This window comes from Leucopleurus acutus (assembly GCF_964270905.1).
Source record: "Leucopleurus acutus genome assembly, chromosome: 9".
NCBI classification, from domain to species: Eukaryota; Metazoa; Chordata; class Mammalia; order Artiodactyla; family Delphinidae; genus Leucopleurus; species Leucopleurus acutus.
This window is the reverse complement of record NC_139144.1, coordinates 55,870,603-55,893,717: the sequence shown is the minus strand read 5'-3', so window position 1 is coordinate 55,893,717 and position 23,115 is coordinate 55,870,603. Positions and strand designations below refer to the sequence as shown.

Here is a 23,115-nt window from a genome sequence, read left to right as displayed (position 1 = left end):
ATCCCTTTTACAAATACAAGGACATGAACTAGATGTCCCTGTTTCCCTCTAGAAAATACTAGATGTCTAGTCTTTTACCCTATTTCCTGATTGAGTTCTGTTTTGGATAATATTAATACCCAACAGCAAGCTTCAAATAAACTTTATCAAAGAAAAGTTTGACAACAAATCATGCTTTAATCCAAAATTTATTATTTTCTTCAGTAGTGACATATGATCTTAGATTCCCCAAAATTACAAATATTTCCATTAACCATTATAAATTATTCAAGACAAGGGTGAGGAATATACCCAACATGCTTCCTTTTTCTGTCCTTTCCTTTAGAGAAGGCTCCACCCACAGATCTTGTAAAACCGTCCAGATGAAAACTAATCAAACATTCCGTTTTCAATAAGAATATGAGTCAAATGCTCTTAATGGCTCCCCATTGCCAATTAAATCACGGGCTTCTTGTTCATCCTGTTCCTTGTTCGGTTCCATAAAATGTAACTGTTAATCTTACTTGTAAATTGATAATAGCTCATATTCATTGAGCATTTGCTGTATAGCAGGTGCTGTATATCAGGTGTTTTACCTTTCCCAACTCAAATAATAATCCCAAGAACTCTACAAGGTAAATCCTGATAGTTTGCCAAATTACAAATGTAAATGAACTTAGGGAAGACTGAGTAACTTTCTTAAAGTATCAGAGCTAGTGTTACCGAATCCAAGCTTGTACTGCTCGCCCCATTACAGGTCAATAAATCGAGAATTGTTGGGACAAGGAATAGTGACTTTATTTGAAAAGCCAGCAGACCAGAAGATAGTGGTCTAGAGTCCCAAAGAACGATCTTGCCCGGGTTTGGGTGCTAGTTTTTTTTTTACAGAACAAAGAGGCGGGAGGTGAGGAGGTAAAGTTAAAAAGGTGATAAGTTGTTGCAGATATCTCCTGGCTCCTGCCAGACTCTGGAAGGGATGTGTTAATTTCTTTCCTGCAGCCATTCACAAGTGGGCCTGGTCAGGATGTTTCCTGTGAGCTTAAACAAAGGTATTTTAGCTTGACGCTCAAGCATGGGAGGCAGGATTCCTGGAGATGGGTCATTTGATATTTTAAGCTATAGGCAACATCCCTTTAGTGATTAACTTGTAGCAAACACAATAGAATACAAAGGTTAAAGTAAAAGAAATGGGAGGAATTTCGGCGGTCCAGTGGTTAAGACTTTGGCTTTCACTGCTGTGGGCGGGGGATCAATCCCTGGTCAGGGAACTAAGATCCCACATGCTGCAGTGTGGCCAAAAAAATAAGTAAAAGAAATGGATCCAATATGAAGTCAAATTTGTTCTTCCCTATTACACTAGTGAGTGACATAGACAAGATACAAATGCAGGTCTGATTTCAGAATCGTTGTCTTAACCCCCACAGGGTGTTGGCTACCATCCAAACCCCTCTGGAAACCAGAGACTGTTTTAGTCCCTGTACTGTTAGGTGCTACTTTCTGTCTTCCTTACTTCCCCTCACAGTGAGTTTCAAACTCTCACCTGCTCTAAGCTCTAACACATTCACTCTGAGTTCCTACAGCTATGCAACTTATAGCTGAGTTTCTGTATTTCTTTGTAAATGTGTGAGGGAGCAGTTTTTCCTTGTCTGGATCTGATCTCATTAAGAGCTGACCTACTATATACCCACAAGAAACTTTTGTTTTTGTCCAAATGTTTTCGTTCTTTAAATTGAGTAATATTACTGATAATTATAATGTGCCATTGCTTAAATAAATGAATATTAATAAATAATATTACTGATAATTATAATAAATGAATTTTTATTCATTTATTTAAAATGAATTTTTATTAAATGAAAAATAAATGAATTTTTATCAGAAACTTGGGAAAATCTGAACTAAATGATCTTCCTGGCAAAATTTGACCTCTGGATTCTTGGAAATCCTCTTTAACTGTCCAGTGTCAAACAGTCCTCATTTCATTAGACAAATCAGCTCCTGGAAGGGTCTTTTATAACAGGCATGGTCCCCTTGAAGTAACCTGTTACAGAAATATTGGACTTGCAATTAACATTTTGTTGTAGTTTTGTGGAGGGGCATTGAAAACTCCTATTATAATAATTGTGGATTTAACTTTTCTCCTTGTAGTTTTATCCATTTTTTCTTTGTGTATTTTGAAGCTATGTTATTAGGTACATAAACATTTAGGCTTATTTGTTAACCTGATTAATTTACTTCATCGTATGATGAAATACACTTTCTTATTCCTAGCAATATATCTTTGCTTTAAAATCTATTCTGTTTCATAGTGATAGAGCCCCTCCATCTTTGTTTGTTTTTTTTTGACATATTTATTGGAGTAAAATTGCTTTACAATGGTGTGTTAGTTTCTGCTGTATAACAAAGTGAATCAGCTACACATATATATATATATATATCTCCATATCTCTTCCCTTTTGTATCTCCCTCCGACCCTCTCTATCCCACCCCTCTAGGTGCACACAAAGTACCGAGCTGATCTCCCTGTGCTACGTGCCTGCTTCCCACTAGCTATCTATTTTAAACTTGGTAGTGTATATACCACTCTTTCACTTTGTCCTAGCTTACCCTTCCCCCTCCCCGTGTCCTCAAATCCATTCTCTACGTCTGCCTCTTAATTCCTGTCCTGCTCCTAGGTTCTTCAGAAAAAAAATTTTTTTTTTTTAGATTCCATATATATGTGTTAGTATACGGTATTTGTTTTTCTCTTTCTGACTTACTTCACTCTATATGACAGACTCTAGGTCCATCCACCTCACTACAGATAACTCAGTTTCATTTCCTTTTATGGCTGAGTAATATTCCATTGTATATATGTGCCACATCTTCTTTATCCATTCATCTGTCGATGGACACAGGTTGTTCCATGTCCTGGCTATTGTAAATAGAGCTGCAGTGAACACTGTGGTACATGACTCTTTTTGAATTATGGTTTTCTCAGGGTGTATGCCCAGTAGTGGGATTGCTGGGTCATATGGTAGTTCTATTTTTGGTTTTTTAAGGAACATCCATGCTATTCTCCATAGTGGCTGTATGAATTTATATTCCTAACAAAAGTGCAAGAGGGTTCCATTTTCTCCACACCCTCTCCAGCATTTATTGTTTGTAGATTTTTTGATGATGGCCATTATGACTGGTATGAGGTGATACCTCATTGTAGTTTTGATTTGCTTTTATCTAATGATTAGTGATGTTGAGCATCCTTTCATGTGTATGTTGGCAATCTGTATATCTTCTATGGAGAAATGTCTGTTTAGATCTACCACGCATTTTTGTATTGGTTGTTTGTTTATTTGATATTGAGCTGGCTGCATGAACTGCTTGTATATTTTTGAGATTAATGCTTTGTCAGTTACTTCATTTGCAAATATTTTCTCCAATTCTGAGGGCTGTCTTTTCACCTTGTTTATGGTTTCCTTTGCTGTGCAAAAGCTTTTAAGTTTCATTAGGTCCTATTTGTTTATTTTTGTTTTTATTTCCATTTCTCTAGGAGGTGGGTCAAAAAGGATCTTGCTGTGATTTATGTCATAGGGTGTTCGCCTATGTTTTCCTCTAAGAGTTTTATAGTGTCTGGCCATACATTTAGGTCTTTAATCCATTATGAGTTTATTGTTGTGTAGGTGTTAGGGAGTGTTCTAATTTCATTCTTTTACATGTAGCTGTCCAGTTTCCCAGCATCAATTTTGAACAGGCTATCTTATCTCCTTTGTATATTCTTGCCTCCTTTATCAAAGATCAGGTGACCATATGTGTGTGGATTTATCTCTGGGATTTCTATCCTATTCCATTGATCTATATTTCTGTTTTTGTGTCAGTACCATACTGTCTTGATTACTATAGCTTTGTAGTATAGTCTGAAGTCTGGGAGCCTGATTCCTCCAGGTCCATTTTTCTTTCTCAAGATTGATTTGGCTTTTCGGATCTTTTGTGTTTGCATACAAATGTGAAATTTTTTGTTCTAGTTCTGTGAAAAATACCATTGGTAGTTTGATAGGGATTACATTGAATCTGTAGGTTGCTTTGGATAGTATAGTCATTTTCACAATGTTGGTTCTTCCAACCCAAGAACATGGTATATCTCTTCATCTGTTTGTATCATCTCTAATTGTTTTTTTCAGTGTCTTACAGTTTTCTGCACACAGGTCTTTTGTCTCCTTAGGTAGCTTTATTCCTACATATTTTATTCTTTTTGTTGCAGTGGTAAATTGGAGTATTTCCTTAATTTCTCTTTCAGATTTTTCATCATTAGTGTATAGGAATGCAAGAGATTTCTGTGCATTAATTTTGTATCCTGCTACTTTACCAAATTCATTGATTAGCTCTAGTAGTTTTCTGGTAGCATCTTTAGGATTCTCTATATGTACTATCATGTCATCTGCAAACAGTGACAGTTTTACTTCCTCTTTTCCAATTTGGATTCCTTTTATTTCTTTTTCTTCTCTGATTGCTGTGGCTAAAACTTCCAAAACTATGTTGAATAATAGTGGTGAGATTGGCAACCTTGTCTTGTTCCTGATCTTAGTAGAAATGGTTTCAGTGTTTCACCATTGAGAACAATGTTGGCTGTGGGTTTGTCATATATGGCCTTTATTAGGTTGAGGTAAGTTCCCTCTATGCCTACTTTCTGGAGGGTTTTTATCATAACTGGGTGTTGAATTTTGTTGAAAGCTTTTTCTGCATCTATTGAGATGATCATGGTTTTTCTCCTTCAGTTTTTTAATATGGTGTAGCACATTCATTGATTTACATATATTGAAGAATCCTTGCATTCCTGGGATAAACCCCACTTGATCATAGTGTATGATCATTTTAATGTACTGTTGGATTCTGTTTGCTAGTATTTTGGTGAGAATTTTCGCATCTATGTTCATCATTGATATTGACCTGTAGTTTTCTTTTCTTGTGACATCATTGTCTGGTTTTTGTGTCAGGGTGATGGTGGCCTCATAGAATGAGTTTGGGAGTGTTCCTCCCTCTGCTATATTTTGGAAGAGTTTGAGGATAGGTGTTCACTCTTCTTTAAATGTTTGATAGAATTCGCCTGTGAAGCTATCTGGTCCTGGGCTTTTGTTTGTCGGATGATTTTTAATCACAGTCTCAATTTCAGTGATTGTGATTGGTCAGTTTATATTTTCTGTTTCTTCCTAGTTCAGTCTCAGAAGGTTATGCTTTTCTAAGAATTTGTTCATTTCTTCCAAGTTGTTGATGTTATTGGCATACAGTTGCTTGTAGTAATCTCTCATGATCCTTTGTATTTCTGCAGTGTCAGTTGTTACTTCTCCTTTTTTATTTCCAGTTCTATTATTATGAGTCTTCTCCCTTTGTTTCTGGATGAGTCTGGCTAATGGTTTATCAATTTTGTTTATCTTCACAAAGAACCAGCATTTAGTTTTATTGATCTTTGCTCTTGTTTCCTTTATTTCTTTTTCTTTTATTTCTTATCTGATCATTATGATTTCTTTCCTTCTGGTAACTTTGGGGTTTTTTTGTTATTCTTTCTCTAAATGCTTTAGGTGTAAGATTAGGTTGTTTATTTGAGATTTTTCTTGTTTCTTAAGGTAGTATTGTATTGCTATAAACTTACTTCTTAGAACTGCTTTTGCTGCATCCCATAGGTTTTGGGTCATCGTGTTTTCATTGTCATTTGTTTCTAGGTATTTTTTAATTTCCTCTTTGATTTCTTCAGTGATCTCTTGGTTATTTAGTAGTGTGTTGTTTAGCATCCATGTGTTTGTATTTTTTACAGATTCTTTCCTGTAATTGGTATGTAGTCTCATAGCGTTGTGATCACAAAAGATACTTGATACAATTTCAGTTTTCTTAAATTTCCCAAGGCTTGATTTGTGATCCAAGATATGATCTATCCTTGAGAATGTTCCATGAGCACTTGAGAAGAAAGTGTATTCTGTTGTTTTTGGATAGAATGTCCCATAAATATCAATTAAGTCCAATTTATTTAATGTATCATTTAAAGCTTGTGTTTCTTTCTTTATTTTCATTATGGATGATCTGTCCATTGGTGAAATTGGGGTGTTAAAGTCCCCTACTATGATTGTGTTACTGTCGATTTCCCCTTTTATGGCTGTTAACATTTGCCTTATGTATTGAGGTGCTCCTATGTTGGGTGCAGAAATATTTCAATCGTTATATCTTCTTGGATTGATCCCTTGATCATTATGTAGTGTCCTTTTTTGTCTCTTGTATTAGTCTTTATTTTAAAGTCTATTTTGTCTGATATGACAATTGCTACTCCAGCTTTCTTTTGATTTCCATTTGCATGGAACATCTTTTTCCATCCCCTCACTTTCAGTCTGTATGTGTCTCTAGGTCTGAAGTGGGTCTCTTGTAGACAGCATATATACAGGTCTTGTTTTTGTATCCATTCAGCCAGTCTATGTCTTTTGGTTGGAGCATTTAATCCATTTACATTTAAGGTAGTTATTGATATGTTTGTTCCTATTACCATTTTCTTAATTGTTTTGGTTTTGTTATTGTAGGTCTTTTCCTTCTCTTGTGTTTCTTGCCTATAGCAGTTCCTTTAGCATTGGTTGTAAAGTTGGTTTGATGGTGCTGAATTCTCTTAGGTTTTGCTTGTATGTAAAGATTTTACTTTCTCCATGGAATCTGAATGAGATCCTTGCTGGGTTGAGTAATCTTGTTTGTAATTTTTTCCCTTTCATCACTTTAAATATGTCCTGCCAGTCCCTTCTGGCTTGCAGAGTTTCTGCTGAAAGGTTAGCTGTTAACCTTATGGGGATTCCCTTGTATGTTATTTGTTGCTTTTCTCTTGCTGCTTTTAATATTTTTTCTTTGTATTTAATTTTTGATAGTTTGATTAATATGTGTCTTGGTGTGTTTCTCCTTGGATTTATCCTGCATGGGACTCTCTGTGCTTCCTGGATTTAATTGACTATTTCCTTTCCCATATTAGGGGAGTTTTCAACTATAGTCTCTTCAAATATTTTCTCAGTCCCTTTCTTTTTCTCTTCTTCTTTTGGGACACCTATAATTCGAATGTTGGTGCATTTAGTGTTGTCCCAGACATCTGAACCTGTCCTCAATTCTTTTCTTTCTTTTTTCTTTATTCTGCTCTGTGGTAGTTATTTCTACTATTTTATCTTCTAGGTCACTTATCCGTTCTTCTGCCTCAGTTATTCTGCTATTGTTTCCTTCCAGATAATTTTTAATTTCATTTATTTTGTTGTTCATCATTGTTTGTTTGCTCTTTAGTTCTTCTAGGTCCTTGTTAAACGTTTCTTGTATTTTCTCCATTCTGTTTCCAAGATTTTGAATCATCTTTACTCTCATTACTCTGAATTATTTTTCAGGTAGACTGACTGTTTCCTCTTCATTTGTTTGGTCTGGTGGGTTTTTACCTTGCTCCTTCATGTGCTGTGTATTTCTCTCTCTCCTCATTTTGCATAACTTACTGTGTTTGGGGTCTCCTTTATGCAGGCTGCAGGTTCATAGTTCCCATTGTTTTTCGTGTCTGCTCCCAGTGGGTAAGGTTGGTTCAGTGGGTGTGTAGGCTTCCTGGTGGAGCGGACTGGTACCTGTGTTCTGGTAGATGAGTCTGGACCTTGTCTTTCTGGTGGGGAGGACTGTGCCTGGTGGTGTGCTTTGGCGTGTCTGTGAACTTATTTTGATTTTAGGCAGCCTTTCTGCTAATGGGTAGGGTTGTGTTCCTGTCTTTCTAGTTTTTTGGCATGGGGTGTCCAGCACTGGAACGTGCTGGTCATTGAGTGTAGCTGGGTGTTAGCATCGAGACAACGATCACTGGGAGCACTTTCACTGATTGATATTCCATGTAGCTGGGAGGTATCTGGTGGTCCAGTGTCCTGAGCTCGGCTGTCCCATCTAAGATGCTCATGCCTCACACCCGGCCAGAGCACAAAGACCCTGTCATTCACACAGCTCAGAAGAAAAGGGGGGTAAAAACAGAAAGAAAGAAAAAAATAAAATATTTAAAGTTATTAAAATAAAAAAAATTATTAAATCTAAAAAAGTAATAAAGAAATAAGAAAGAAAGAAGAGAGTTTACCAAACCAATAAAGAAAACCACCAAGGGTAACAAGCACTAAAATGCATAGTAGAAAAAGGAAAAAAAAAAACAACGGACAGACAGAACCCTAGGACAAATGGCAAAAGCAACCTATTGCACAAAATCACACAGATAAGCATACACATACACACACTCACAAAAAGGGAAAAAGAAAAAATTGTATATATATTAAAAAAAAAGAAAGAGAGCAACCGAATCAATAAATAAATCCACCAATGATGATAAGTTCTAAGTACTAAACTAAGATAAAAATAAAACCAGAAACAGATTAGATGCAGAAAGCAAACCCCAAGTCTACAGTTGCTTCCTAAGTCCACCGCCTCAATTTTGGGATGATTCGTCGTCTATTCAGGTATTCCACAGATGCAGGGTACATCAAGTTGATTGTGGAGGTTTAATCCACTGCTCCTGAGGCTGCTTGGAGAGATTTCTTTTTCTCTTCTTTGTTCGCACAGCTCCCAGGGTTCAGCTTTGGATTTGGCCCTGCCTCTGCATATAGGTCCCCCTGTTGCATCTGTTCTTCACCCAGACAGGAGGGTGTTAAAGAAGTGGCTGATTAGGGGGCTCCGGCTCACTCAGGTCAGGGGGAGGGAGGGGTATGGAATGCAAGGCAAGCCTGCAGCGGCAGAGGCCTGCGTGACGTTGCAACAGCCTGAGGCACGTGTGTGTTCTCCTAGGGAAGTTGTCCCTGGGTCACGGGACCCTGGCAGTGGTGGGCTGCACAGGCTCCCAGAAGGGGAGGTGTGGATAGTGACCTGTGCTTGCACACAGCCTTCTTGGTGGCTGCAGCAGCAGCCTTAGCATTTCATGCCCATCTCTGCTGTCCGCGCTGATAGCTGTGGCTTACGCCCATCTCTGGAGCTCATTTAGGCGGTGCTCTGAATCCCCTTTCCTCGCACACGCAGAAACAATGGTCTCTTGTCTCTTAGGCAGTTCCAGACTTTTTCCCGGTCTCCGTTCCAGCTAGCTTTGGTTCATTACCCCCCTTCAGGCTGTGTTCATGCAGCCAACCCCAGTCCTCTCCCTGGGATCTGACCTCTGGATTCCGAACCTTAGCTCCCAGCCCCTACTCACCTCAGTGGGTGAGCAGACAAGCCTCTCAGACTGGTGGGTGCTGGTCAGCAGCGATCCTCTATGCAGGAATCTCTCTGCTTTGCCCTCTGCACCCCTGTTGCTGTGCTCTCCTCTGTGGCTCTGAGGCTTCCCCCCTGCCCAACCCCATTTCTGCCAAACTTTCCTAGTGTGTGGAAAGTTTTCCTCCTTCACAGCTCCCTCTGAGAGGTGCAGGTCCCATCTCTATTCTTTTGTCTCTGTTTTTTCTTTTTTCTTTTACTCTACCTAGGTACGTGGGGAGTTTCTTGCCTTTTAGGAAGTCTGAGGTCTTCTGCCAGCGTTCAGTTGGTGTTTCGTAGGAGTTGTTCCACATGTAGATGTATTTTTGATGTATTTGTGGGGAGGAAGGTGATCTCTATGTCTTACTCCTCCACCATCTTGAGGGTTCTCCCCTCCATCTTTTTTTGACTAGTGTTGACATGATATATCTCTTTACATTTTTTTCTTTTAACTCATCATCCCTCTCCTCTTTACCAAAGTAACCATGGTCTTTCTTTGATGCAGTTGAACTACATTCTCTGTGGGCTCTTAAATTATGTTGCATGATTTCCAAAAGGTCTTTACACATAAGATAAGCCTTAACCCCAAGAACTAGATGATTGTGCACATGGGGGCTGAGGAAGTGTGAGTAGAAGGGTAGTAGAAATGCAAAATTTTATAAGCCTTTCTGTCTTCTGACCAAGGCTATCCTTTAAGGTTTAGACCCTGTGCTGTTATCAGCTCTAGAGAATTGTTGATCCTTTTTTTTTTTTTTTCTGATAACACATGGGCCATAATTTTATTTTTTGAAAACTTCTGGTTTTTAAAAGGCTCTGAAGCTTTTGTCAAAAACTGAGTTCAGGTTGATACTACTCTTCTCCCTGTGGCTGTTTCTAGTTCTGTGAAACGCTTGTTCTTTGTGCTCAGAATATTCTCTCTTTGAAAGAATACCCTGCCTCCTTCCTTAAATACTTAGCCTGGAAGCAGTTATTTGGCTATCATCTCCCCTGAGTATGTTCCCTTTCAAGAAGGAATCTAATGATTGTTAAAGGTCTTGGCACATGTTCTATGGGTGGGGGAGGGGATAGTCTACTACAAAGTTATTATCTCACTTGATAGCTATGTAGTTTTTGTCATTCCTGGAAAACATGTTTTTATACTTGATTTGGGAAATACAAGCAGATTAAACGGACACAGATTTCAGGTCGTTTAAAGTCACTTTATATGGGTTAAGAAAGGCTAATCTTCAAACATACTCTTAAATCAGGATTAAGACCCAAACTTCAAGATGCTCATTTGATTGTGGCTGTTTCTCAGTTTGTTCAGTATCATTAGGTGAGCTTAGTGACAGATTCTGAAGTAGAAATCTGAACGGGTAATGAGTAACACCCAATCTTCATGTAAGCCAATTGTTTTACAGAAAAGATTAATTAAAAGAAGTAGTAACTAAATTTAAATCAAGCAAGGCCAAGCCTCTATCCTGAGTTTAAATCCCTGACCCATTTTTTTCCTTCTGGATACAATACAGAAATTTGAATTGGATAAATATCTCCACCAGAAAAAGAAATGAGTTAAGAATTGCATTTAGAACTTTGAACTAAATCTTTTCACAATAACAGATGTTCTTTACTGAAACAAGCTCATTTCACCCAGTGTATTTAATCACACCAATTTTCAGGAATGAGAGTAAATATGTTTTATAAGTGAGAGGGCTGGAGACAGTGCATGGAGGAAAGTGCATCCCATAACTTCCTCTCCCTTTATATACATTTATATATTGCACATTTTCCCCATTTATGTTTTCACAGGCACAGAGATGATTGCAAATACATACCCAGGGTGGTCCTTGTCAGGACTGGGGTCCAACATTGCAGCACATTTCTGCAGTGACTGTGACAAGCTTTGATAAATAACCCAGTTGACAACTAAATTTATCTTGGAGCAGAGAATAGAATTGATGGAGAAGTTGCTTTTACTCTCCCTATCCAAAAATTCACCTTTGTGCCCAGGACAAAGTTTAAAAAGGAAGTTTTTGGATGGAAAAAGATATATTACTTATTCATAGTGTCCTTTCTGTTTGTCTTCTTTTGTCCACAGAGACTGAAAGAATTAAAGCAACGTGAATTTGCTAGAAATGTAGCTTCCAAGTCATGGAAAGATGAAAAGAAACAAGAAAAAGCACTTAAGCGACTTCATCAGCTGGCTGAGTTAAGGCAACAGTCTGAATGGTAAGAATTAAAGGTGCCTAAGATGGTTCAAAACTCTCTTCAACTTCTGGGGAAATTTCAGTGATAAATTTACTTGGTTCACTATAGCAATGTAAACAAATTATAATTAATCAACAGATATATCTGAAGGCAAATGTTCCTAATAGTTAAAAGTCTATAAATTAATGACTTTGACATCTGGGTTTTTTCTTTCCCAATATTGTTAATGTGTTCTTTAATGAAATGATCCAAGAATGATTCTAATATACTAGCATTTATTCTATCCAGGTGATTTATATGGATTTATATATCTCTTTCTAATTACTTTGAGTTTTGTAATATTAATTTTGAAAACCATAAATAGCAATGCATCTTTTTGGGGAGGAACTAAATCTTCTGTGCATTCTTCTGCACACACCTGAAACTAGAATAAATGGCACTATCATTGTCTGGATGACAAACAAGATGTAATTAATGCAGTTAAATTTACCACACAGTGCCGTTTAAGTTGACAATTATAACAAGCATTATACTAATACATTCTTGTAGCTGAAAAATAGAAGTTTTACATGAGCTTAGAACTGCTGAAAGTTTTGAAGTGAGGAGATTGTTACCTGGAACTCAATTACATTTGCAAATTGTGATTTGTGTTCATATGAATCATAATGTAGAACACTAATGTAGCTAATTAATGTAGTTGACAGCATTCTGGTGAATTGTAACACTTATAGCTCTGTGCCAGAATTTAAACTCCTATTGTTTAAATGAAAAACAATATACAGGACTTCCCTGGTGGTGCAGTGGTTAAGAATCTGCCTGCCAATGCAGGGGACACGGATTCGAGCCCTGGTCCAGGGAGATCCCACATGCTGCAGAATAACTAAGCCCGTGTGCCACAACTACTGAGCCTGTGCTCTAGAGGCCGTGAGCCACAACTACTGAGCCTGCGTGCCACAACTACTGAAGCCCATTTGCGTAGAGCCCATGCTGTGCAACAAGAGAAGCCACCGCAATGAGAAGCCTGCCCACCACAACGAAGAGTAGTCCCTGCTTGCCGCAACTAGAGAAAGCCCACATGCAGCAACAAAGGCCCAAAGTAGCCAAAAGTAAATAAATAAATTTATAAAAAAAAGAAAAAGAAAAACGATATACAATAAGCTTGGGAGTGAACAACTCAATTATATTAGCATAAAATATTAGACCTCATATTTACTTTTAAGAAAATATTTATTTTTTAGGATCAATTATGAGTAAAGACACAGTATTCAGCCTCCAAATATTCATGTATTTGCACCACTGTCTTAGAGTAATTTAATTTGCCTATAAAAATATAAGAAAATATAATCATATTAACAATAAATGAGAAATTTGGTATAAAGAAAAAATAAAGGTTGGAAGACCGTGTGTCCAGAGGTGAGGTTAATACAAAAATGCATGCTCTTAGGGAGCATATGATCATAGAAACAGGACACATATCTGGTACTGAACTTTTTAGTTGCCAACACAATGAAGATCTTAAAATATGTTATTCAGACACATTGTCAATAAGATATCAGACAGCCCTTGTCAAAACAGGACTTAGAAGGAAAAGTCTAATGGTTATTAGGTGGCATGCAGGAGAAAATTGAGGGAAGATATTTAATTCCCAGGTGATTAACTATGACGTACAAAAAAAACTGAAAAAGTAAGACAAGGCTTGCTATAGAGATACACACTTTAGATAGGTTCTTTAAGGCCACACAACAAAAAATCTGAGTAGCCTTAATGTAATTTTGGTTCATCTGTTACTATGCAAGTTGTCACACTTTGACATTTCTCCTTACTGATTGTGTATTTTCTTTTGGAAGAAATAGACACAGGATCAGAGGAGCCTTAATGATGATGATAGTGATGGTGATGATGCTTTCATTTAGAAGTTCTAAGTCTGTAGATCTACCCATGAAGTGTCTTCCAAAGTAAAAGAAATGAACAGATATACTCTACTGGGGTTGAGCTGCCCTTTTAAAATCTTATCAATTAAACAGACACAAACCTAGCCATATCCTCTATAGAGTAGGTAGGCTCTCTAAGTCCCAATCTGATCATGTTGTTAGGGAAATGATGGGTATTCAGCTTTCCAGATACATAACTTGGAACTAGGCAAATTACTTCATTCTTTTTCTATTACCTTCCATCTGCACTCCAGGCAATTGTTCTCTCCGATTAAGTAGCCTCATGGCCTAAGGGAAGTCACTTAATAGCATTATTAAATATTTTCATTTTGGCAGCTGAACTGACAAGTGAAAAAAAAAATCACCTGGGTTGCTTCTTCCCTGGAAAACCTTTGTCCTTTATTCTCATAAAGAGGGCTTCTGAGTAAGATGCTACAGATAACAAGAAGGTTCTTCCATGGCCCTGTGGAGAAGAGAGGTGAATTTACTGGTAGTAAGAATATTTGAATCAGACTGATGAAAAAAATGATGGCAGAAAACTGTTAATGGATCTTGAAAAGGGCAGTCAACCTTGGTCAGCTCTTGGGTAGATCAACCCAACATGGTTCCTCAGCAAAACTAGTTCTTTTATTGGGGGAGGGGAGAGATTCACTCTGTTTGCAAACTTCTACTATGTGTAAGTCTAAGTATAGTGCATCTTGATATGGACATTTTTTCAAATTTTAAAAACTGTAGAACCATTGATTCTGAGAATATAAAGGTCTTTACATAAGAGCTGGATAATGTGGGACATTAGGAAATTACATCACTTAAAGAAATCATGTTATTTTCATGTGCTTTGTTTCCTGTTTGGAAAATGTACTTCTTGAACAGGAGAGACTTAAATTGTGCATATGCTGAGTTACCAAGAACTAGAAGTTGGGGGGAACTATCAGAGTGGACAATCCATTAATAAGAACTAAAGGGCTAACTAATGTCATTTTAAAATTATAAATAAAAATAATTATGTAAAAAATACAGAAATAAACTAAATGTTCTAGAGGAGACAGTGAAATCATAAATGAGGGTATGACTATAAAGATTAAACCTTTAACTATGTCATAAGGCATAAACTTGAATTAAAATAATAGAATTTTAAATACCACAAAGATAGAAAACTAGGATTTTAAAAAATAATAAAAGTAAATTATATTTAAAATAGGGGTAGGGCCTTCCCTGGCCGTCCAGTGGTTAAGACTTTTCACTTCCGATGCAGGGGGCTTGGGTTTGATTCCTGGTTAGGGAGCTAAGATCCCCCATGCCTTGCAGTGTGGCCAAAAATAAAAAAAAAATTAAGATAGGGGAAATTAAAATTTTCAAAGCAATGAGATAAAAGTTTAAAGCATAAAAATAAGAGGTATAAAATATTAATAATGAGGATAAAATGTTAAACTTGTGACAAAATATAATCATAAGTGTATATTGAACTGTAAAGTGAGAACAAGAATAAGGACAAGGAGAGCAAAATGTAATACAAAAACAATAAGAGCAAAGAGGTTTAAAAATATTTGAAAGAATATAAAAGGAAGAAGCTTACACATATTAGAAAGATAAATGGTAAAAGGAAACAGCAATACAGGAAAGAATGTTTAGACTAACATAAATCAAAGCAAGAAAATGCACAAAACTCTGCCAGAATAATAAGCAAAAATATTATATTATTAAGGAAAAAATGGAATATAAAAATAGTCAAATATCTGCATCATAATGGAATCAGAAGGGGTAGAGTGATGATATACATACACCAGACTTTTGAAATAATTTTTGCTAAGTGTAGCACAGATAATATCAGATTGAAGTTGCTAGAGAAGGTAACTTAATGCAGATGTATTACTCCTACTTACTCCAAAGTAATGGAAAATATGGAAAAGAATCTTTTTGGCACTGAGGCAAAATTCAGTGCTGCAGATATTTCTAAACCTCATCCTTCTATCCACAGGCTACAGGCACATTTTTAAAAGACCAATAACTATAGTAAACCTCTATGCTTCCTATTTCTCTTTATGTTTGAAAGAAATATCCAGTAATTTGTATACCATCTTAGAGTATTTCCATTTCTCATATTAAATATGCCTAAACACCCTCTCTAAAGAATGTAAAACATGATTCAGAAAAGAAGATTAATGTGATGAATAAGAGAAAAGCTTTCATTATGAAATAGTTACTGTAAGGAGCAGACACTTTAAAATTTTTTCTGAAATTAGTTTTCCACAAGATTCAAAGGAGCACTACAGCTCTATAGCTACAGACATTATTAGTTCATGGAGAGAGGACAGTCTGAAATTATTAAGGACTGGTGGCTAAAATTATTGTTTGTAAATTAAAATTTGCATGGGTATAGTAAACAACATATTGGTCACTGTAAAATATTGAATCCATAAAACAGAAATTAAAAACAAATTTTTTTTTCGGAACCAGAACGAAAGACTAAAAATACTAGGGTACTAATATAAGTAGTAAGACTGAAAGATATATTCATGAGAGCAAATAAATGTAACTTATAAATTCTAGGATAAGAAACTAGGACAGGGAAGAAGAAATAATCAGAGACGTCAGAGAAGAAAATGTATCTGAGCTGAAGAAAGTTGAATTGAAAGTGCCCAGAAATACTGGCAAAAATTAACCAAAAGAGATCAATTTGTAAATATGGCCTGGTAGTGTTATATATATATAACACTTATGTGTGTGTATATATATATATATATATATATATATATATATATATATATATATATACAAAATTTGTTGTATGTAATAAATATAACAAAATACATTATATATAAATAAAAAGGAAAATTTACAAAACCATATAAATACATGAGCAGATCTGTTTCAATACGAATGAAAGGAGACTAATTAAATATGTCTCTGTAATAGTAAACATATAAAGACAGTAAGCAATGTACATGAAATTTGGTGGACAAAAGGAATATGACACCAGAGTTCTATGACAGTTGGCTGAATAGTTAAGTAAAGGCAATAAGAATCTCTCAGATGGAGGGCTAGGAAAGGACTCCTCCCCATTAGAATTTAAGCTACATATGGAAAAGATATCAGTTGTTTTAGTACTGTTTACTCAAGCAATAAATGACTGCATAAAAATGAAGTAAAATTTGAAAATAGAAAAAGGCCGACAAAACACATCCAAGAATATGAAAATAAGGAAAAGAAAGCCAACTCAAAGCAAACAAGCAAAGCAGCTCAAAGCAAACCAGCTCAAAGCAAGAAAAAGGAAAAGAAAGACAACTCAAAATGATGTGATTTGTATTGCTTTCCCTCCAATAAGATTTGTTTTGTCACAGGGGTTTCATAGATAGAACATTAGAGGCAATTTTAATCTGAAGAGTTTCATCTCTTGTATGTATGGCTCTTTCCAGTTTTCTGACTGAATTACTAGTTAAGCTCAACAGAATGAATAATCTTTAAAGATCTGTTAAAAGATAAAACATATATGCAAAAAAAGATAGAAGAAAAATATTTTGGTGAGTAAGAAGCTAAAAAAAGAATTTCAGACTAATTGAAGATATTGAGATGGCATGTAAATGTGTATTACTTTCTTATAATTGATCAAATTAATGACAAATCATAAATAAAGAACTAAGCATCCTGTTTCAAAAGGAAACAAACATGAAAGAATTTTAAGACTGAGGAAACAAAAATTATAGAATGCTAGAACTTTAAACAAAAAAGCAAATAAAAGAGATAAGTTTATGCTTTGGAAGTGACTTTTAATTCCATTTTATTTCCTATTTAGGTGAAGGCACTGATTGGAGAACTCTTTGCAAAATAATGTTCAATCTGTATTCCAAAGAATTAGTAGGTTCTGGAGGACATGATGTGATGTAAATGCGATACTTTATTTTCTTTTGCAGCACTAGCATAAGATATTCACCTGCTATTGCTTTTTGCTAATTTCAAAAGAATCCACTTGAGATGCATTTTAGAAATAGCCACTATAAAACATAGATATACTGAGTTATATAAGCATAGTGAAATTGTTACATTACAATAGACATAGTTAATAAATAGTATCAGAACCCATCATCAAACACTATAAAATGTTCACATATAGGTAAGATTTCAAATCTGATGTCTTAATCATTTAAATATTTATTCTATTTACAGTGTTTCTGGAAATGGACCAGCATACAAAGCCCCCAGGGTAGCTATAGAAAAGCAACTCCAGCAAGGAATTTTCCCAGTTAAGAGTGGCAGAAAGGTATCGTGCATGAAGAGTGCTCTTCTCCTTAAAGGAAAGAATCTCTCCAGAAGCATTTCTGATAAACAGCAGTCCACCACACCAAATCAACACCAGTTACAAACGGACAGATGTTTGTTTGGAAATCAGGTACCAGAAACACCCTCAAATCTTAGCAATGCAAATCACAGGACAGGAGTGTCATTTTCTTTTTCCAAAAAAGTGCATCTAAAATTAGAATCTTCAGCATCAGTTTTCAGTGAGAACACAGAAGAAACCCACGACTGTAACAAGTCACCCGTCTATAAAAGAAAACAAACCGCAGAGAAATGCATGCGCTGCAGGTTTGCAAATGAAGATACACACCTCACTAAGGAAAAAGATAGAAACGTCTTATCAAGCCATCTGGAAAGTATTTTACACAATACCTTCTCCGTAAGTTCTGAAATTTTGCAAGACAAAAATGACTCTGTTGGTGAAACACTAGAAGATTCGATTGGCATTCATGCTTCATTCAGTAAATCTAACATTCATCTTTCAGATGTGGATTTTACTCCTTCCAGCGGAGCAAAGGAAACTAGAAATACAGTGAGGAACACTTCAGAAAACCTCAATGATCACTCATGCCAAGCAAATGTTTCCTCCAGCCCACCAAACATTTACAAGCACAGTGATGCCAGGATATTTGAATGTTTGGATGAGCTCCCATCAATAGAGCCAAGTGAACAAAGCAGTACAGTTCATCTGAATCCCAACTCCAGAAAGGAGAAGAAAGAAAAATCATTAGATAAAATAGAAAGAGTTAGCAGAAATGTACAAAGCCTTGTGAGAGAGGCATATCCCCGTGATGTGAAGTCCAAACCACTGCCTTATCTCCACGTACAAAGCAAGGATGGCCATACCACTCTCCAATGGCCTACAGAACTGCTTCTCTTTACAAAAACAGAGCCCTGTATCTCTTATGGCTGCAACCCATTATATTTTGATTTTAAGCTTTCTCGAAACACAAAGGAGGGCCATTATCCAGAGGACTTAAAAACAGAATTGCTGAAAGAGCCCTCAGAAATGAAGACTACAGTGGAAAACCAAGTCTCAGGTTTAATTGAAGACCAACAAAAGCTGATCCAAGAAGATAATCCGTCTCTGAAACCAAAGATGATGTTAGCTAATCCAGATTGGGAAAATTTCCAGAGAAAATATAATTTGGGCTACAACAATTCTGAGCCCAGTGCGAGTGAACATAATTTTAGTGCAAGTGATTTGGAAATGAAAAATCCTGAAGTGCCTGCTTACCTTGATATGTCTCTAAAGAATTGTGTAAGAAAGAATAATAATAGTGATAATGAACTTAAGGAACCTTCAAGGGCCCATTGGCAAAGCTGTCAAAGGGCAATTCTAAATGATGCAAATGAGGGCCTATCTTTTTCTCCTTATATCTCCAGGACTAAAAAACATAAACTGATTTCCTGTGATCCTCATTTGGATTTTGAAGATGGGAATAAATTCACTTGGCATTCTAGTCCTTACACAGTAGGGGGCCACAGTGACCATGGGAAGGACTTCAGTGTAATTTTGAATAGTAACCACATCAGTATGACCAGCAGGGTTTCTGGATGTGGAAAAGCAAGTTACAAGAGAAGTTCTCCAAAGGTGTCTCTGAGTACATGTTCTAGCCCTTCAGACACATCCCCTGGCAGTACGTCCAGCTTGAGAAGTACTTGTTCAAAGCATAGGTCCAGTAGTCATGGTAGAGGTAACTTGCTCTACTTTTGTAAAAGAGAACACAACTCAGTCGAAAGGCACAAACGGAAACGCCGAAAGCACAGCTGTCTCTTCTTATCTGATGAGCTAGCAAAGAGTGACTGCCCACAGTCTGAAACCCAGAGTGACAGGGGCTGCAAGTTGTGGGAATCAGTTAAAAATGAAAAATATTCAAAACATGGTTATGGTCACTGCAGAGAAAAATATAAACTGGGCAGAAATCAACCATTTTCAGGGTCAAAATCCAAGAGAATCACCCGTTGTGATTCTAGCTCACGGTTTTCTTGTGCTGGAAACAGTGAAAATCCACCTAACTGCCAGGGACCTCAGCACAGCAGATTGGGCTCTTACTCAAGAGACAAAATGTATTACTTAAATAAAAGTGAAAGAAGTCAACAGTCTTTGGACAGCCCTCATATTTGTGATCTGGAAAAAGTAAAACCCATGCAATGTAACTCTGGGAATATCAGCTGTCTTCTAAAGAACTGTTCAAGCAGCCCTTCAGAAACCACAGAGTTGAACACTGTAGAAGGAGAGAGGACTCCCCTGACAGCCAAAGGTCTTTTAGAAAGAGTACAAGCCAAGAAATGTCAGGAACAATCAACTCATTTTGAGGTCTCTTCAAACAGCTGTAAAAATGAATCAGAGGCTCCTTCACAAATCCAATGCACAGTGCAGTTTACACCACCAGGCTGTAACAGACATGCATTGACTTTGTCTGAAAAAATACAGAACACAAGTAGAAGAAGAAAGGATAAAGGTAGTGCAATGCAAAGAACTATTGACAAAGACAAAGTCAAAAATTCCCAGACAAATGATTTTACTGTTTTAGTAGACACTGATTGTGATGATCATCTTTCTAAAGGTATAATTCACGTAGTAGCAGAGTCTCAGTTACCAAACATGAAAAAGTATCCAACAACAAAAGAACAATCAGAGTCATTAATTAGTGAAGTCCAACCTTTTATTCAAAGCTCTGACCCAGTACCAAAAGATTTCCCTGGTGCTTTCTCATCTACTAGATATACTGGTGTTACTGATTCAACAGAGACCAAAGAGGACCAAATAAATCTAGACTTACAGGATGTAAGCATGCATATGAATCAGGTAGAGGGGAATATAAACTGTTACTATGACAGAACTATGCAGAAGCATGACAAAGTAGCAGATGACTTAGAAGTGTGTCATAAATCTCTCTCTCCCCCATTAATTCAACAGCCCATAACATTTTCACCTGATGAAATAGATAAATATAAGCTCCTACAGCTACAAGCCCAGCAGCATATGCAGAAACAGCTCCTATCAAAGCATCTTCGAGTTGTGCCTGCTGCAGGGCCCACTGCCTTCTCTCCAGCCTCTGCTATACAGACAGTTCCAGGTCACCAGCAGGCTTCTCTCACCACCATCCACCACACGTTCCTGCAGCATTTTGTTTCTGCTTCCATAAATGCCCACAGCAGTCACCTCCCTATAGCTCATCTGCATCCTCTTTCCCAGCCACATTTTAATCCATTCGCATTTTCAACTCTGACTCCAACCATCATCCCTGCACACCCCACTTTCTTAGCAGGTCATCCCCTGCACTTGGTCACTGCTGCTCCCTGCCACCCATCTCACATAACACTTCAGCCCCTGCCCCCTGCAGCATTTATCCCCACATTGTTTGGCCCTCACTTCAACCCGGCCACAACTTCTATCATCCACTTGAATCCTTTAATTCAACCACTGTTTCAAGGTCAAGATCTTTGCCATCATTCTTGCTCCAGTCAGATGCAACCATTAAATGGAGTGAAAGAGGCCTTAAATGTGTCAGCTCACTTGAACTAACAGGTGTTAAAGCCCCTCTTCTGGATAAATAAAACAAATTGTCACTACCTACAAAATTACGTATTTAAAGTGGTCTGATTATTATAAGATTTAAAATAGTGGTACCAATGCAAAATGTGACCAATATAGAAATATGAACTGAATTGCCAATGTTGAAATACAAGCATTTTAAGGATTTCTTTTAATTTGCAAAAATAACTGGACAAATTTAAAGTAGTTTGATGGAAAGGTAGAGGGAAACGTGTTAAAGATATTTTTGAATGAGTTCTCACATAATGTTATAAAAAATAGAAAAAAGTTAGGCAGATCATTAATATTACAAAGAAAATTAAATGAAACATAATACTCTATCTTCTAGGTGTTCGTTGAACGAGTGAACAAGTGAATGAATGAATGCATATTTGGTTTTATTTATCAGGTAATAATAAAAGGTCAGTGAAAGAAAATTATGTGTTAAAAATTGTTCGTATGGTTCACTGTCGACTAACCTTTCAATCAATACAATGTTTCAACCAATATAAACTATATTTTCATAGGAAATAAGAGATGGCAAGAAATTTTCTGACTAATTCAAATTGAAAACTACTCTTCAATGCAAAACAGTCTTATGCAGATTGTATGGCTGAGTTTCTGTGGAAGATTGAATTAACTTCATTTCACACACTTCTGTGTCAAGAGAATTTTGTAATTGTAAGAATCACCAACATCTAAAATTAATAATGTTTAATTTTTGTATAAGAAAACATATATAAACTATCATTAGTATTTGATAATGCAAAATAAAAAAATAAAGTATACTCAGAGTAATATTTTGTATATATTGGTCAAACTTTCAAATATTATTGGGGCTAAAATGTTAAGTTTTCTTTATTCTCCTACTCAGAAATCTGTGTTCAGCCAACATATGTATAACTGGAGAGGTAAAGCTTTGGAAACGTCAAAATTTTTACATGATATTTATTGAGAAAAATCTTAAAAGTATTCAGTGTATTTTGTTCAATTTTACTAGATATTTATAAAATACCATGAATGATGATGAATAAAATCACCATTCCTATAATTTTGCAAATGATTTTAAACATCATCCAAAATGTTTTCTGACCCACAGAATTTGCATTTCTTATATCTGTATTTCTCAGTGGCCCTCCAGTTAAGTTTATTATTTTATGTTCTTAAAAGAAAGAAAACTTGTGTGGCTGAACATTCCCCATAAGCATGGGTTTCAGAGAAAGTCAAATTAAACAAAAATAGAGGTAATCAGTCATCACTACTGTGTGTATGATGATGCAAACTCCTCTACCACTAGAAGATGAGAAGGATGGCTTATACAGCCTTGGCCTCACAGGAATGAGAGCTGTACTTACTGAAGGCCTACTGTGCACCGAGATAGGTTGAGCACTAAGCCCTCATTATCTCATTTACTCTTCACAAATGTATTGGTATTTTGAGATCAGTGTTATCATTCCTCTGTACAGATGAGGAAAATGAAGTTGAAAGGTTAAGTTCTTAACACTTGAAAACAGTAGGAAAGGACATCTTTGATGCTGGTGAGGGAGAGATGAAGAGAGAAGAGAGAGAGAGAGAGAGAATAAAGTGAATTAAAAACTTTAACATAAACAACGTAGTTTCCTAGATATCACCAGAAACTCGTGGGATGGAAATTTTGACTGGAGTATGGCAGTGAAAAAGCCTAGCTTATCTGAAAGGAATAGAAAAATGGAAATAAGACATCAAATAGCAAGAAATTCTATACTTGTGTGGAACTCCATAAAAGTGATTATAAAAGAACATTGATAAACATTGAGTGGATTCAAAAAAAATGAAATAAATGGAATATTTCTTATAAAAATAGATGACAAATGGCCCAGCACATAAAAGGAAAAGTAACGTGGATGACTGTTTCCTAAAACGGATTACAAAGCTGATGTAGCGCCAAGACAGAGTAATTATGAGAATTCACTAGAAGTCTTATCATGAAAA

General features: G+C 36.4%; 1 protein-coding gene across 1 annotated transcript in view; it reads left to right on the top strand.

Annotated features, from left to right (window-relative positions):
• ZNF804B (zinc finger protein 804B) overlaps positions 1 to 21,135 on the top strand; it is a gene marked incomplete at both ends in the record, with an annotated part of 502,854 nt that extends 481,719 nt beyond the window's left edge. The window contains 2 exons of the mRNA XM_082845949.1: positions 11,270 to 11,400; positions 17,475 to 21,135. Coding sequence (XP_082702075.1) covers positions 11,270 to 11,400; positions 17,475 to 21,135 — 3,792 coding nt within the window. The remainder of the gene's footprint in view (positions 1 to 11,269; positions 11,401 to 17,474) is intronic.
• Positions 21,136 to 23,115: the final 1,980 nt, after the last annotated feature.